General features: G+C 24.6%; 1 protein-coding gene across 5 annotated transcripts in view; it reads left to right on the top strand.

Moving 5' to 3' along the window:
• Positions 1-19,185, top strand: part of LOC122511255 (rhoGEF domain-containing protein gxcI-like) — a 228,536-nt gene that overhangs the window by 90,604 nt on the left and 118,747 nt on the right. For all 5 annotated transcript variants that reach the window (XM_043626395.1, XM_043626396.1, XM_043626393.1 and 2 more), the window contains exons 3-4: positions 14,377-14,670; positions 18,147-18,541. In XM_043626395.1, the coding sequence (XP_043482330.1) occupies positions 14,599-14,670; positions 18,147-18,541 (467 nt within the window). In that variant the 5' untranslated portion in view covers positions 14,377-14,598. The remainder of the gene's footprint in view (positions 1-14,376; positions 14,671-18,146; positions 18,542-19,185) is intronic.

Genomic DNA, 19,185 nt, shown 5'->3' with positions numbered 1-19,185 from the left:
AAATTAATGTTCGCAACGACACTGCAAGTGTCTGATAATCGACCGGGTTCCTGTACCTAAAGCATCAAAGTTCTTCACAGAAGCTAAATATATGCATAACACCAATTGGATTATGCTGCTATCAATGTTCATCGATCTCTGAAGCTATCGGATTCAGGATATTGATAGACATTAATTGCAAAAGCTTTGTATCTTATTGGGCTTGTGATAATGGCGTACATCATGATTATAGAAACGATTTAATCAACAAATTTGTTACAATTGACCAACATATATATTCCCTTGTACATAATGAGACTCGTAGTAAATAATTAGAAATTTTTTCTGTATTTCTGCAATAAAAGAAAATCTTCTCTCTCTCTCCATTTTTACCAATTTTAAAATTTGAAGCTCACGGTAAAAATAAACAGCTACTTTTATGAAAAAATAATTCTTAAATAACAAATTCATAAAAACGTCAGATTGCGTGGCTTAAAATATGCTGTAATTCATGCGAGTTATGGATGATAAACAACTTTTCCATCGGTGTGATTTACAATGTATTTCATTTCCTCTTTCTGAGATGGATTAATTCTGTTATTCAATTTCCTCTTAAGTTTCCTATATTCATTCGTTTTTTTTTTTTTTTTTTTTTTTTTTTGTGGAAATATTTTCACGCTTTGCTTCGACATCGATTAAATGTTGATTTTTGTCGGCTAATAATTTAGTAGGGCATTTTGCATGACAGCAATTTTTAAACAGAAGAAATTTTTTTCTTTTCTATAGCTGCTGCCGCCGCAAGAAAGAATCTTGATTCTTCTTGAGAATTCCTTCCATGAAAAATTTATCTCTTTTTTCCAGTTTGTTTCTCGTTCTGAGAAGACGAGCCGGAAGAAAGATTCAGGCTGCAGGCTATAGGATTCGATTATTAGTAACTAAGTTTTGCGTTCTCCAGGCAGGAATTTAATGATCTGAGAGTTGAACTATTGCTCACGGAGCAATATCGAATCAGAGCAGCGATTCGATTGCGATATCAGTTGCTCATATGTATGAGCAAAATCATATATAGATATTTAGAAGAGGAAGAATTAACCTCATTTTTTTAAATAAAGAATAGTTTTCGCGTGTTAAATAAAAATAAAATAAAAAAAAGTTTAATTTCTTTTATAGGGTAAAATTTTTTTTGGAAAAAGAAACTCGCAATATGTTTTAATCAATATTGAAACGTTTAGCTTTACTTCAGATCCAATCAAGTGAAAGTTTACGATCAGTGTGATGAAACTTTTTTCATATCAGAGTTAGTTTTTAGTATTCCATAAAGTAGTTACATTTTTTAAAAGCTAGAAAAAACTTTATGCACGGAAAAAAAATGTTTTTAAATTTTTTTATTTGCTCTTTATGGTGAGGTATAAAATAATTTGTAACTGGGTGATTTTTCTGAAAGTGCTACTTTTGAACTTCGATTTGTTTAATTTATTTTTTTTTTCTATTAAAATTTTTCTATTTTTTTTTTCGGTTTTTCTATTGAATTACTTTATTTCAGATTCAAGAGTAAAAATTTAAGGTACACGAAATTAATTTAGGGTTGCCATAGATCAGGGAATTCAGGGAATAGTCAGGGAAAGTAGAAAATTGGTCAGGAAAATTAGGGAAAAGTCATGGATTTTTATTAAAAGTACTGAAAAAAATTAAATTTTTAGAATTCATAAGAAAATTCTGAATTTTGGTAACTTTTTTATTTGTCTCATTAGCTATGAAATTACCACGAATTCTAATACAAAACCTTCAATTTTTACTATTTCTGAAAATTATTTTCTTTTTAAATAACTTAATTCTTGAAGAACAATCACAAAATTATTACTTAGAAATTATTTAATGAATAATTTTACTTAAATATTTCAAAATTAATTAAATTTTAAAAAAGTTAGGTTTACAATTTTCATAAATAGATGAACTTCAATTATTTTCAAAAGTAATAAAATTCTTCTCCGAAATTCAATTATTTTCAAAAATTTTAATAAAATTCTTGGCAAAATTTCAATTATTTTCAAAAATTTTCCTCAATTCAATGATTTTTAATTATTAATTAATTCATTCATTCATTCATCAAAATTTTAATAAAATTTTACTCAAACATTTAATTATTTTAATTATAAATAATAAAAATTTCATAGGAATTCAATTATTTACAAATTTCTTATAAATTTCTTCGCAATAATTCAATTATTTTCATAAATAATAAAACACACCACAGAATTTTAATTATTTTGAATACAATTTTAATCAAATTTCTGGAAAAATGTTATTATTCTTAAAAATTTTATTAAAATTCGTCGAAGGAATTCAATTATTTTAAAATTTATTCATAAAATTCTTTATGAGAATTCAATTTGAAATAAACATTCAAATTTTTTAATAAATTATTAATTTTTGTATTTAAATAATTGAATTCTCGTGAAATTTTCTGATAAAAATTGATAATTTATTATAAATAATAAAAATTTCACAGAAATTCAATTATTTACAAAGTTTTTATAAATTTCTTCGCAATAATAATATTCAATTATTTATATAAATAATAAGAATTTTCACAGGGATTCAATTATTTTCAGAAATAATAAAATTCATTTTAGGATATCAATTATTTTTTAATACAATTTAAAATGAATTTCTCGAAAAATACAATTATTCTAAAAAACTGTATTAAATTTCTCCGAAAGAATTGAATTACTTAAAAATTTGTTGATAAAATTCTTTATGAACTATAGGAAACATTCAATTATTCAATAAATTATTTTAAAAATTGATTTAAAAATGAATGTAAGTTAACATTTTAGATAATATTTGAATATTACCAGCATTATAGCGTGAATTTTTAGAAAGAACTGAATTTTGAAAAGGTTTCAAATTAAAATCTTTGAAAACCTAAATTTTCATACTTTTAACTGCCAATTCTGTAGAATTAATTTTTTTGGAAAAGTTTAATTGAATTGTTTTTAAAAATATTTAAAGTTTTTATTTTCTAAGACATATTTAATTGAATAATTTTCATCTGGTAATTTTAAATCTTCGCTGTAATTAAAAAATTTAATTTTTAAAATATCCATCTATAATAGAATTCTATAATTACTATATGATTCGTATTTTTGATATCCCTAAAATTTGACTTTTTACTATTACAAATAATGATAATAGAAGAAAAATAATAGGAGGAAATTGGATAAGTTTGAATATAAGTTTTTCGAGTACTCTAACCATATCGAAAATGTATCTTCAGATGTTGATATTGACTTACGTAATGAACTTCTCACTTTAGTTGAAGCTGTTTGAGTAAGTAATTCCTTTTTCGAAAAAAGAAGCAAAGTAGCTACAGCTTTTAATAAATTAAATAATAAAATATTTCATGAATTATTTCAGTTCATTAAAGAAGTTGATAATAAGACTTTCAAATATAATTTCAGAGAGTAGATTATTGAACTTTCTTGACAGAGTTGATTGAAAAGTAAGAAAATCGAATTAACTTTTGTGCATTTGTACTGCACATCATCACAACAAACTGTAAACTAAAGAATACAGAACTATAATAACTAAACTATAAATATACTTTTTTAATGAATAATAATAGAATCAATTTTAATTTTTTATACTTTATTGCAAAACTTTATCAAATCTGTAGAATTATTTTTCTTTCTTTGAAGACTAGTGTTATAAATTTTTAGAATTTCAAGAAAATTTATACGTGTTTCGATCTTTATAGATAGAATATAGGAAATATAGAGGCCTGGAAATGCATTAGAAATGAAAATATTTCATCTGCTTAAAAACAACTTTTAAGAAACTAGGTGCACTTCAAATACAGTTTTGACTCGCGCAAATCAATCAGTATTTCAGAAAACTTTAGAGAGCAATTTCGCAAAACTGTTTGTGTTATTTATTTATATTATTGATTTTTAAATGATTAATTGATTTTTGTAAAGTTAATGCTTGCTTGCTCTCATTAGCGTCGTGCATACGTTTTATCAACACGTCATTTTCATGTACCTAATCGATTTGTATTACAATTATTATGTTAAATGCATTTCATCATTATTAGTTGTGTGGTGATAATAATAATAATAATAATTCCAAGAGCATTAGTTTCACAATTATAAACTCTGCATTAATGTTGTTTAATAATAATTACAAGTGCATATAGTAATTTTACTTAAATATTTCAAAATTAATTGAATTTTAAAAGAGTTGCGTTTACAATTTTCGTAAATAGATCAACTTCAAAAGCTTTTAATTTTACATTTTATAAAATTTCAATTTTGAATTAATTTCATTAAAAATTTTAATAATTTAAATTCTTTTGAAATTAGTTTCATTTTTTTTTTATATATATTCAATTAATTATTAAAAATAATGTATTTATAGAAGAATTTTAGTTAAAAACTGTAAAAAAATTGAATTTTGAAGAAGTTACAATTGATAGCAATTTTTAGAAATAATTAAATATTGAAAATGTTTCAAATTTAAATCTTTGGAAAATTTGAATTATTCATACTTTTAATTAATAATTCTATAAAACTAATTTTTTGAAAAAAATCAATTTCAATTCTGTTTAAATTAGTAGATTTTAATTAAATTCTACGGAAACAATTATTTTTATAAATAATAGAGTTGTGCAAAAAGCTTGAAGCTCGATCGAGCTTTTTCGAGCTTTTTATTTTTCGAGCCGAGCCGATTCGAGCCTAATCAGTTCGAGCCGAGCCGAGCTGTGTAAAAAGCTCGAATAGTTTCGAGTACTCGAATTTTTCGAGCACTCGAGGGAATTCGAGTACTTGATTTAATTCGAGTACTAGAATTTTTTCGAGCTCTTGAGTAAATTCGAGTTTTAGAGAAAATTCATAATAATTTTCGCATATATTATATTTAGCAAATAGAAATACACTTTGTAATTAAAGATTTCTTTACTTTATTGATTCAGTAATTCGAATAAATTAGAAATTTTCTACTTATTAATAGTTTTTTTAGTAAGTCAAGAGCTCGAATCCATTCGAGTACTCGAATTCACTCGAGTGCTCGAATATAATCGAGTACTCGAATTTTTCGAGTACTCGAAGTCACTCGGCTCGGCTCGAAAAAATTTCGGCTTGACTCGGCTCGACATTTCGAGCTTTTTGCACATCTCTAATAAATAATAACATTCGGTTTAGTAATTCAATTTCTTTGATAAATAATAAAATTCATCATAGAATTTCAATTATTCCTAATTCAATTTAAACCGAATTCCTCGAAAAAAAATTCTTATAATTTTTATTAAAAGTCGTGAAAAGAATTCCATTTCCTTCAAAATTTGTTTAAAAAATTCTTTAAGAAAATTCAATTTTAAGAAACATTTAATATTATTCAGTAACTTATTTAATTTTATAATTAAATAATTGAATTCTCGTAGAAATTTTTAATAAGAATTGATTTAAAATTGAATTACAGTTAAAATTTTAGATAATAATTGAATATTAAAAGCGTTATAGTGTGAATTTTCAGAAATAATTGAATTTTGAAACGGTATCAAATTAAAATCTTTGAAAAAATACTGGAAAAATATTTTCATTATATATTTAATAACTAATAAAACTCATCGCGGAACTTCAGTTATATTTAATACAATTTTCATTGAATTCCTCGAAAAATACAATTATTTTTAAAAATGTTATGGAAATTCTTCAAAAGGTTTCAATTTATAATTTGTTTATTAGAATTTAATAATTATTTTCGATACATTTTTAAATACATAGATTTCTTATAATAATTTAATTATTTTCAAACATTTTTAATGAAATTATCTTTAACAATTCAATATTATATTCAAAAAATTTTAATAACATTCTTCTTGGAAATTTTATTAATTACAAAAATTTATTAAAATTCAATTATTTTCAATAACTACTATTTTAATAATAGTTTAGTAATTTAGTTTAGTAAAATTTAGTTTAGTAATTGGCATCTACTATTTTAATAAATTTTCCTAAAAGAATTCAATTATTTAAAAATTTTTTGATAAAATTCTACGCAAACATTTAATTATTATTATAAATAATAAAAATTTCACAGGAATTCAATTTTTTACAATTTTTTTATAAATTTCTTCGCAATAATTCAATTTTTTTTGTAAATAGTAAAATTCTTTTTAGGAATTCTATTATTTAAAAATTTGTTGATAAAATTCTTTATGAGAATTTAATGTTAAGAAACATTAACTTATTCAATATATTATTAATTTTCGTGTTTAAATAATTGAATTTTCGTAGGATTTTCTAAAAAAAAAATAGATTTAAAAATGAATTTCATTTAAAATTCTACATAATTATTGAATATTTATAGAATTTTTAGCAATAATTGAATATTGAAAAGTTTTCCAATTAAAATCTTTGCAAATCACCATTTTCTTACTTTTAACTAAGAATTCTGTAGAATTAATTTCTTTGAAAAAGTTTTGAATATTTTTGAAAATATTTCAAGTTTTTATTTTCTAAAATATATTTAATGTTGAATAATTTCCGAATAATTGAAATTTTTGGTAAAATTGAATTTAAACAAATGGATTCAAAAATTGTCAGAGAACTTTTTCAAAAATTATTAAAAATAATTGATTTAAAGCAGAATTTTAGTTAAAAATTCTAAAAAATTGTTTTGAGAATTCAAGGAAATAAGATTTTCAAATTCAAATTCAAACCTTTTTATAATTCAACAACTTATAATAATTAAAAATGACTGAGTGATATCATTATTTTCTAGAATTTTTAACTAAAATTCTGCTTTAAATCAATTATTTTTAATAATTTTTGAAAAAGTTCTCTGACAATTTTTGAATCCATTTGTTTAAATTCAATTTTACCAAAAATTTCAATTATTCGGAAATTATTCAACATTAAATATATTTTAGAAAATAAAAACTTGAAATATTTTCAAAAATATTCAAAACTTTTTCAAAGAAATTAATTCTACAGAATTCTTAGTTAAAAGTAAGAAAATGGTGATTTTCAAAGATTTTAATTTGAAAACTTTCCAAAATTCAATTATTTCTAAAAATTCTATAAATATTCAGTAATTATGTAGAATTTTCACTGAAATTCATTTTTAAATCTATTTTTTTTAGAAAATCCTACGAGAATTCAATTATTTAAACACGAAAATTAATAATATATTGAATAAGTTAATGTTTCTTAACATTAAATTCTCATAAAGAATTTTATCAACAAATTTTTAAATAATTGAATTCTATTGAAAAATTTAATTTTGCAGTCTTGAACAATTTCCATCATTTCCCTTTGAAAAATGGTAAATAAGAAAAAAAAAAAAAAAAAAGTGAAGTTGAAATCTTTTGAAAATTTCTTATTGTATGATGTGTGGATTCTAACCACTGACATTTTACAAATTCTGTATGAAGGGCACGTATGATAGATGCATTATGTATGTGAAACACGAGTTAGTTCATCTTTCCTCGCTATATAAGTGAACATTGTTCGCGGTAGTATAATATATGTGTTCATTGTTACTTAATCAGAATTATGGAATCGGTTGCTGTTTTGTTATTAATGCATTTTGCATATATGAAAATTAGCTATATCAATTATTATCCGGATATTATTCAGGAGATGGTATACTAAACTTCTCTTTCCTTTTACTTCACTGATATTATGTTTATTAATAAATGAGCTACTCGAAATGTGAAGTGAACTTGGGAGCTCGCTTGGGAGCTTGGGAGGGAAAATTATCATGCTAATGATGGTTTTATTGTGTTGGACATAATCTTAAGGATTGAATATTCAACAGACGACACTATCATTAATGCAACTGAGGTAAAACTAAATTGACAACATAGGGGCTGAATCATCAAAGTGATTAAACAGATCTCAGTGCTGCCCTAATTCGTCTAATGAATTCTCTGAACACGAGAGAGGTTTCATTTTCTATTTTTCCACGCCAAGTATTTACAAGTTGCTAATAGTAATTTATGTGAAAATATCAATTTTATTCAGGGACCGTCACGGAATCAAAACAAAATTAAAAAATACTTTTGCTTTGATTCGGATATGGGTATCAGAATCAAAATTCCACTCTATTTCGTTTTGATTCCAATATCAAAATCAAAATTATTTTTTGTTTTAATTTTGATAAAATACTACTGCGCATGAAAAAGTCTCATTGAACCTAAATTTTGTTGCAAATGTCAAATATATCAGAAGATAATATCGTTTTTACATACGAAATCTGAAGTAGAATATTCGAATCGACTTCTGTTTCTATAAGAAAACCGAATTGCAGTATTACAGTATCAGAATCAAAATAGGAAGTAAATTTTGTTTCGTTACAGTATCAGAATCAAAATAGGAAGTGAATTTTGTTTCGTTACAGTATCGGAATCAAAATACATTAATAATTTCGTTTTGTTTTGGAATATCGTAACGAAATCAAAATTTGATTTCCGTGACGTTCCCTGATTTTATTCGATGCTCTTAACAATTTTGGCCCTCACCTTATTTTGTAACGCAATTTCGCAGAAACAAAATGTTGTAATTTCAGGGCTTGAACCAGTGAAAGTATTTAAAAATACGGACTTTACGGACCAAAAATTAAAAATTATGGATCAATAATTACTGACAAAAATATAACCATTACGAGTTAAATAAGAGAAAATTTTACTTTAAACTTTAAATTCAATTTTTCATAATTCTATAAAACATGAAGATATTGATAACTCCGAGTCTTCGACTTGGAGTTATCGATTTCTTCATGTTTTATAATAATTAAAGATGACTGAGTGATAAAATTATTATCAATTTAATTATTATTTTCAAGAATTTGTAACTAAAATTCTTCTTAAAATCTATTATTTTTTAATAATTTTCGAAAAAGTTCTTTGACAATATTTTCAAATCCATTTGTTTACAATATTCAATTTTACGAAATTTTAATTATTCGTAAATTCTTTAATTAAAATTAGAAAATAAAAACTTGAAAGAACTTTTTTTATGTTAATAAAAAAAAATTCAATTAAACTTTTTCAAAAAAATTAATCTCAAAATTCAATTATTTCCAAATACTCACGTTATATTGCATTTAATATTCAATTATCAACGGCTGCTAAATGAAAACACATTATTCGCGAGAAAAACTATAAAACACGTAACTCACGAAAACAAATAGAAAAAGCGTTATTCATCTGAAATATTTTTTAGGCAAATTTTTTAAAATTTTGTCATTTATTTTAAGCCAATTTAAAATGCCAAATAAAGAAATTAACTGAAATTCATTTCTCAATCAATTTTTATTAGAAAATTCTAATAGAATTCCATTATTTAGATACAAAAATAAATAATTTATTGAACAATTGAATGTTTCTTAAAATTCAACTGCCATTTTAATTCAATTATTATTTTCAAAAATTTTTGACTAAAATTCTTTTCCTAAACAATTACTTTTGATAATATTCGAAAAAGTTCTTTGATAATTTTCAAATTCATTTGTTTAAAATATTGAAATTTACAAAACTTCAATTATTCGTAAATTCTTCAAGTACATATTTATTAGAAAATAAAAACTTCAAACAATAAAAAAAATGCAATTAAACTTTTTCAAAAAAATTGATTTCGAAATTTAATTATTTTTTCAAAATTCAGTCTATATTACTTTTATAATATTTAATTATTATTTAAAATTTTAACTGAAATTCATCTTTAAATCAATTTTTATTAGAAAATTCTACTAAAATCTAATTATTTAAATACAAAAATGAATAATTTATTGAATAATTGAATGTTTCTTAAAATTAAATTCTCATAAAGAATTTTATCAACAAATTTTTAAATAATTGAGTTCTTTTGACGAATTTTAATAAAAATTTTAAAAATAATTACATTTTTCGAGAAATTTGATAAAAATTGACTTAAAAGTAATTGAAAATCTGCGATGAATTTTATTATTTATAAAAGTAATTTAATTTAATTTTGAAAAATTTCTTTGAGAATTTTCAAATTCATTTGTTTACAATTCAATTTTACGAAATTTCAATAATTCGTAAATTCTTCAATTAAATATGTCTTAGAAATTAAAAACTTTAAATAATTTAAAAAAAAATCCTTAATTACACTTTCTCGAAAAAATTAATTCCACAGAATTGTTAGTTAAAAACATGAAAAATTCAGATTTTCAAAGATTTTAACTTTACTTTATTTCCCTAGAAAAATTGTATGAGGTACAAAGAAATATTGATGCACCTGAGCCGCCTAAAACTGACTGTTTACATTTACCCCGAGATTTTGAAATTTTCCTAAAATTCGGGGTAAATGTAAACACCACTGTAGTTAAGCGAGGTTTAAGAAACAAGTTATTTCAAGTATACTACTGTTTTAAGGGATGGAAAAACTGATAAAAATTCTTCGTAGATGTATAGTAAATCAACCAGTTGACTGATAATGTATCATATAAATAAACAATCAACCATTACAAAATTAGTAATGTAAAAACTTGAATAACTTGAACAAATTTTAATAGATTTTCATTCAACTTGGTAAAAAGAAGTTCTTTTTTATTTTGCTGAATAAGAATCTAAAATCGAATTTTTAAATTTCAAAATAGTGGATCCAATATGGCGGTCAAACATAAAATATTGTTAAAAATTCATCAAATTTGCTTAAATCTGGCTACTCGGGAGTTTTTGAAGTCGCTGAATACGAATTTAAGGTCAATTTTAAATTTTCAAAATGGCGGATGAATCTAAAAATATTTTTAAAAATTAATCCAATTTTCAAAAAATTTTTTTTTTTTTTTTTTTTTTTTTTTTTTTTTTTTTTTTTATCAAATTTTTTTTCAAAGAGGACCTAATTTCCTTTTCTATGGATTTTTACATTGCCAAATTAATGAAATTGTGAAATAGAAGCAAATTTATTCAATTATTTTCTTTTAAAATGTAGTTCAAGTTCTGTTTACATTTACCCCGAGTTTTCGAATTCTCAGGGTAAATGTAAACACTTAATTATTTATTAACTAAATTGACGAAAATCAAAAATCAAAGTCAATTTTTGTTAGGGCATTAATAAGGAAGAATTACATAGATATTTTTGTTTGATTTTAAAATTTATTTTTATGCAAATGCGAGACAAAATACTGAAACAGTAAAACTTTGATTTTCAATCTTTTTTGCATTAAAAAATAACTTACACTATGGCATTGCCAATTGTCAAAATAAAATATTGGCAATACTCAGAACATTTTGTAGGTGAGCTGAGGTAAAAATATTGACGTCGTACTTATTTTTAATTTGTAAATTTAGCTGAAACATCTACTGTTTACATTTACCCCAAATGACCTTATTGAAAATCATTGAATTGAGAAAAATTTTTGAAAATAATTGAAATTTTGTCAAGAATTTTATTAAAATTTTTGAAAATAATTGAATTTTAGAGAAGAATTTATTTAATTCTAAAGATAATTGAATTTCTCTAAAATTCTCCAAATTATATCGTACAATTTATGGACTTTACGGACCTTTTTTTAAAAAAACTGACTTTTACGAACTTGAAGTAAATTTACGGACCTAGTTCGAGCCCTGTAATTAATTTTCGAAACAAGGGATTAAAAGTTTGCTTCCTGTTTTGTGACACTTTTAAATCCATTTGATTTTTTCGCATGAGCGATACAATATGATAAAGAGTATAAAATTTTTGTTTTTGTGTACAATTTGCATAGCTAGTTTCCCTTTGTTTAATCCTTGGTTGATATTATGCAGAAACATTTGTAACGCAGTTCTTAATTGGCTGGGTGGTAATTAATCTCGAGTTGCTAGAATTGTTACCAGTTGTCTTCACTTTTCAATGACGGCACTGTCGGCTTTGTTGCTTTCCATTGTTGCGCTTATAAGCATCCAGTAAGTCGTATAGTTTTCTATACATTCCAATAGTGTATATATGTGAATCTGCATTTGCAGAATTAGTTGTTCTGCTTTTATTTTTCAACTTGTTAATTTTTGCCTTCCGGTTGTGTTATATTTAAAAGTTGCAAAAATATCGTGTAGGTTCATATGCATTTTTATAGAGTGTAATGTGTAATTGACGATGTATAATTGTGAAAAAACATATTTTGTTTCCAAAAAATGCTTTTAGAAAAATGTTCAATTAACAACGAGAAGGGCATTTTTATTTTTTTTTTTTGGGCAAAAATGTTTATGTGAATTGTGAATTTTTAAAAAGCTGAGTCATCTTTTTTTAAGAGGGAATCAGATATAAAAATCTTATCTCTCTTATCCTCTTGGAGGTAAAGCAAGACGAGCTTTACTATTTCCCTCTGGTCATTTCTTTCTAAGGCGGAAGTAACGACATTATGGAATGGGGTCTTATCCTAACAAGGAAAAAAATAAAGACCACTTAATATAATATTCTGAAAAAAATTGCAGAGAAAGAGAAGTGCCTCGAATGAATTGTGGCAATAATTTTAGTAGAAATAGGGAAATATTATGGAGATGAATTTTGAAGTTAGAAGAACATATTGAGTGCCTTAGTTCAATGTACTTATTCTGAAAAGATGAAATATGTTTCGTGTTATATATGCATATAGTTTTCAAAGAATTGTTTGCAAGTTCCCCGTGTAAACTAAGAAGCTTATGCAAATAATAATCTAAGTTTACAATGGACGACCTTGCACTTGCCGTAAGCATGATAAAATTTACAACGTGGTTGATTTGCACTCGTTGCGCGCACATGCAGTGTGTAAAACACATGACCCAGATTACTCGATGGCAACTATATTATGATATCACCAGCTATACTGCGGGAAAATGCAATCGATTGTGCCAATGTACCCTCGTTAAAGAGACATTGGGTTCGGATTGCGGAAAAAGGGTCAGGAAAAGTAATTAAAGTATCAAATTATTAGTGGATAATCTTTTTCAAAAAAAAAAAAAAAGAAGAAGCAGTATATCGAGTATTTCGAGAATAACTTGACTCAACAAAATTCATTAATCAACTAATTGATTTTTGTATCCGTAAATCCCGTAAAAGTCCGTAAATTTGCTTCAAGTCCGTAAAGTCCGTATTTTTAATAGAAAAATATCACAGAGAAAACAGGGTGTTGTTTTAACACTGAAATTAGTGTTGAAAGTATTATCCGCAACAAATTTTAGCTCGAAAGTGTTATTTTAACACCGAAAATAGGGTGAATTTTCTATTATAAATATTTACCATCATTGAGATTACCCAACCAAAATATTACCCGAAATAAAAACATTGAAAAGTTCGTAAATTGTACGATATAATTTTGAGAATCTTAAAGAAATTACAAATGATTGCATAAATTATGTCGTACGTTCAAATGAACAAAAATTTTATCCCTTTCAATATTTTCCAATATTATTATCTTTTAATGAGAAATAAAAGATAAATTTAACATACATTAAGAAAATAATTCATTTTCCAATTTGTAAATTAATATTTTCTACCAATATTCAAATTTAAAAAAAAGTAACAAAAAAAATTCGTTCATTTGAACGTTCAGAACTTTAGGGACATCAGAAATTAAATTATTCTCAAAAGTAATAAAATTCTTCGCAGAAATTCAATTACGTTCAAAGATTTTTAAAAATTCTCGTCAAAATTTCAATTATGTTTAAAAATAATAAAACTCTTGTCAAATTTTCAATAATTTTATTAAAATTCGTCAAAAGCATTCAATTATTTAAAAATTTGTTGATAAAATTCTTTATAAGAATTTAATTTTAAGAAATATTCAATTATTTATTTTTGTATTTAAATAATAATTGAATTTTAGTAGAATTTTCTAATAAAAATTCATTCAAAGATGAATTTTAGTTAAAATTTTAGATAATAATTAAAAATTAAAAGCAATATAGACTGAATTTTTAAGAAATAATTAAATTTTGAAATTAATTTTTTTTGAAAAAGTTTAATTGAATTTTTTTTATATTTTTTGAAGTTTTTGTTTTCTAATATATTTAATTGAAGAATTTACGAATAATTGAAATTTCGTAAAATTGAATACGTAAATGAATTTGAAAATTATTAAAGAACTTTTTCGAAAATTATTAAAAATCATTGTTTAGGAGAAGAATTTTAGATAAAAGTTTTTGAAAATAATGATTGAATTGAAATGGTGAAAATAATTTTGAAAAAGTTAGAGTAAAAATATTCTTTTACTTAATATAAAATAATGATTTTATCACTGGGCCATCTTTAATTATTATAAAACATGAATTTATAGTTTCAGATAAAATGTTCTTTAATTTGACTCGGACTGGTTATAATATTATATTTTTGTCAGTAATTGGTCCGTAAAGTCCGTATTTTGAAATACTTTGACTGGTTCGAGCCCTGAATGTGGGAATTTGTTTTTTGATTTCAGGAGTGCTCGGATAACCGGGCTTCTTTCAGCAAGGTGGTCAACTTGAAGGGTAACGGGTGTGATTCGGGGAATTTAGCAACGTCGCAGTCGTCGCGTGGTCAACATGGGACTGAAAATTCCCGCGATGGAGATCTGCTGTCTCAGGCAGCTTCTGCTTTACGCAGATTTCATTTCAAGACTGCTGGAACTCGTAGTTGCAGAGCGGTACCCCAGGTGGTGGTTATGGGATCAAGTACCGCATCCGAAACTACAATCAACACCAGTACAGACAGTGCAAACACCATGATGACCTTGGTATGATCATTTTCATTCGAATCAATTCCTGCTTTTTCATTCGGGGTTGTCACGGGTCTATATAAACTATGAAATTACCAGAAATTTTAATACAAAACCTTCAATTTTTTCTACTTCTGACAATAATTTCTATTCAAATAACTTAATTCTTGAACAACTATCATATCACAGGAAAAAAGAAGTGTTTATTTTAACAATAAAAGTAGTGTTAAAACTACATGCAACAATTTTAACCGACACTGTGTGATTTTAACACTACATTTTGGTGTTAAAATAACAATAGAGTGTGTTAAATTAACACTCGAGGGTGTTAAATTAATATACATTTCAAATGGGATTAAAATAACACCAAAATTATATGTTAAAACAACACTGTCTGAAAACTACACGCAACACATTTAACAATTATTTTTTTCTGTGTATAAAATGATTACTCAGAAATTATTTAATAAATAATTTTACTTAAATATTTCAAAATTAATTGAATTTTAAAAGAGTTACGTTTACAATTTTTATAAATTAAGGTTTTAATTTAAAATTATATCAAATTTCAATTTTCAATAAATTTCATTAGAAATTTTAAAGAATTTAAATTTTTTTAAATTTTAATAATTCAAATTTTTCTAAAATTAATTAAATTTTTTAAAATATATTGAATTAGTTATTAAAAATAATAGATTTATAGAAGAATTTTAGTTGAAAATACTAAAAAAAATTGAATTTTGGAGTAGTTGCAAATCATTGCAGAAATTCAATTCAATTCTTCGCAGAAATTGAATTATGTTCAAAAAATGTTCAATATCTACTATTTTAATAACTATTTCAATAAAGTTTTACAAAGCAATTCAATTATTTAAAAAAAAATTTTATAACATTTTACGCAAAAATTTAATTTTTTTCATAAATAATAAAAATTTTACAGGAATTCAATTATTTACAAATTTTTTATACATTTCTTCGCAGTAATTCAATTATTATTATAAATAATCAAATTTTTTTACAGGAATTCAATTATTTTTAATACAATTTTAATCGAATTTCTAGAAAAATTAAATTATTCTTAAAAATTTTTTTAAAATCCGTGAAAAGATTTTGATATTTAAAATTTTTGTTAATAAAATTCTTTATTAAAATTCAATTTTTTTTTAGAAAGAATTGATTTAAAAAAGAATTTTAGTTAAAATTTTAGATAATAATTGATAAAAATTAGAAGCCTTATAGCGTGAATTTTAGGAAATAATTGAATTTAGAAAAGATTTCATGAAATGATGAAAATAATTTTGAAGAAGTTACAGTAATAATATTCTTATAATAGGTATAATAAACTAATGATTATGTCATGTTTTATAAAGGTTTGAGTTTGAATACAGTCGGGCCTCCGAACTGTACGCTTTCAAACTGTACGCTGTCGCCAAAGTGTACGCTGGCTTTAGTTTTTAAGTGCTCCACAGTGTACGGTGGCGCTACTAAATTCAGTGCCGTATATTTGAAAATGTTGCCTTTTAAGGAAGAATCTGACGGACAGTCAAATCAAAAGTTATTCCAATGTCATAATTTCGTAATTTAAAAAAACAAATTAAATTTTAAATGCGTCTTGTTGGAAAGGCGAAGAATTTAATTTTGAATATTTAAAACAATTAAAAGTTTCATTTGAATAAAAATTACAATTTTCTGTCAATAAGAAACATTTGTTAAATTTTAGGTTATGTTACTTAAATCATTCATTATTGACAAAAAATTATCATTTTTATTCAAATATATATGTAAAATGTTCAAAATTTAGAAAATTAAATTCCTTACGCTTTTACCAAAAGGAATTTAAAATTTAATTTGACTTTTTTTTAAAATACGAAATTATGACATTAGACTAACTTTTGTTCCGATTGTTTATCAAATTCTTCCTTAAAATTAAAAATTTTACTGATTTAATCAAATTATTTTCTTTTCCATAATTTGGATAAATCAGTGGACTTCTTTTAATTTCATGAGGCAATACATTTTGGTTAAAAAATGTTAATTTTTCTAACATTTATAATTTTAAGAATAATATATATTTTTATGATTTTAATTAATTTTAAATCTAAAATTATGTATATTATAGTCCCAGACGATAAATGAAGAGCAACAAGTTTTCAAAACTTGATAAATTCCTATTTTCTTATTATTTCGAGAAATCGAAATAAATGACTTTCCTGACATAACCACTCAGTTAATTTCAAAATAAAAAATTTGTAATATTTAATATTTGTAACAATGTTTTTATATTTAATACGTTCTGTTTTTAATCAAACTTTCACATAATAAAGTAACTTTAAGGTTTTGGTAATTTGTTCTAATAACAAACATAAAAATTAAAAGTCAACTTGGTTATGTCAAAAAGTTTTTAAATTGAAAATTCGCTGTTAATAAATTTTTTTTTTAATTTAACAGGGACATGACGATTTGTGAGATATTTAAATTATTAAATTTATGTTTATCTCGATTTTAAAAAAATTATATTTATCAACTTTTGAAAACTTGCTCCTTAAATGCTCCTTAAAGACTGTGTACAGTCCTGAAAATTAAATAGTGGGGATGAGTTCGTCAGCGTACAGTTTGAAATCAAGTGGAGGGGTTATTTCTGGGGTACCGTACAGTTCTGCGGCCCGACTGTATTTTGAAAATTTTAATTCCGTTAGAAAAATAATAATGATTGTATATTTTTATTTAAAACAAGTTATTGATGTTTGCATATAATTTTACAATTAAAAAAATTTGTAACATTCTTTTACTATCTAATTACTTTTAGAGTGAATCAGAATATTCTATAGAGTCAGGGAAAAAGTCAAAATTTTGTTCGGAATTCAGGGAAAAGTCAAGGAAAAAGAAAATTAAATTTTTGTGGCAACCCTGATTGAGTATTAAATAAATATTATAATAATGCAGAATACAGTATTATATCAAAGTTCCGTGTATTTATAAAAATTTATTAGTTATTTAATTTGGTTAAAAATAAATGTATAGTTTTAAAAACCTGGAAAATTTGGAAAAGTCAGGGAATTTGAAATGAGTAAAAGCGTGGCAACCCTGAGTCAGGGAAAAAGAAAATTATAAATTTTTCTGGCAACCCCATTTTATTGTTTCGATACTCGATTTCTACTCTATTCTCATGAAAATTATATGCAGTTTAGAGGAGAGTAAACTGTTTATAGACAGAATACTAAAATAGTTGAACTTTATTTAGGCATCAAAGTTATAAAAATAAGACGCAAAGAGAACTATTTTTAATCTTTTCATCACTTTTATTTTATGAATTCCTGAAACTTTTGAAGAAAATTTTAATCAAAGAAGAAGAAGAAGAAGATGTCTTTTATTTTCGCTGACAATCACTTTTCCTTGAAAATGCAAACATTAGTAAAATATTTAGGGACATAAAACATTAAGAACAAGTTTTTCTTGTCTCGTGGAAATAAGAGGAGGTTCTTTTGTGCTTTCAGGTAACGAATACAGATGGAGAGCAACACGACGATAGTTTAGACCTTGTAGATGGTCTTCCAGAAATGTCACCTCCTCCCACTTCAAATAATCCCCCTTCACAGACCAATCCCTCGCACTCGAATAATCAGCCCCAGGGGACGAATTCCAACAACCACGTAGAAAATGGCACGAAAAATAATAATAATAACAACAATAACAACAAGACCAATGGCACAATAAATGCACAACTTAGCACTGCCCCCAAAACTCAGGCACCAAATTTAAATAGCGTCTTAGATGGTCCCGGTGCACCACCACCCACTCCTTTGGTTGGCGCTCATCAAGAATCCAGGTTTACCTTCATTAGTGGAAGAACACCGCCCCTGCCAGATCTTAGGGCAACCGAGTTCTTTAGGTAAGCATTTTCTTTTCTCTCTCTCTCTCTCTCTCTCTCTCTCTCTCTCTCTCTCTCTCTCTCTCTCTCTCTCTCTATCGCTCTCAAAACTTCCTTAAGGACCTAGCCTTGTTTTCGACAAAAGTAAACGTCTCGAGCGTGGCGTTGCTATTTGTAGATATAGATATCGAATCCAAGAAAATAGTATATATAAGTCTTGATTGCTGAGAATAGGTAAAAAGTTGAAAAGAAAATCCGATAACGATATCTGAGGACAAGTAATATAAGAAAGACTCTCTACTCTCTACTCTCTACTCCCTACTGTCGAAAATCAGTTCACATCGTTTGTTCCTCTGAAAATCTTTTCTTTTCAAAAGATCTTCTTGGCACATAAAGAGGCTTTATTAAAAATAAACTCATTATTTTTTATTCTCAAGTATTTTACTATAAATTATTATTAAATGATTATTATCCTCTTTTCAGTATCTCGTCTTTTATAATATCATATATTTCTCTTTTAATATCCTCTAAATTTCTCTCGTATTATAATATAATATTTTTATCTACTTTACATTGTAGAAAAATTTTACTTATTATTTTTTATTTAAATGAGAGCAAACAAAATACTCTTTGAGCCATAGGATTTTATTTAAACAAAAAAAAAT

The sequence above is a fragment of the Leptopilina heterotoma genome, unplaced genomic scaffold (assembly GCF_015476425.1).
Source record: "Leptopilina heterotoma isolate Lh14 unplaced genomic scaffold, ASM1547642v1 Lhet_81, whole genome shotgun sequence".
Lineage (NCBI taxonomy): Eukaryota > Metazoa > Arthropoda > Insecta > Hymenoptera > Figitidae > Leptopilina > Leptopilina heterotoma.
Note: the sequence above shows the minus strand (reverse complement) of the source record. Positions and strands in the feature narration are given on the sequence as shown.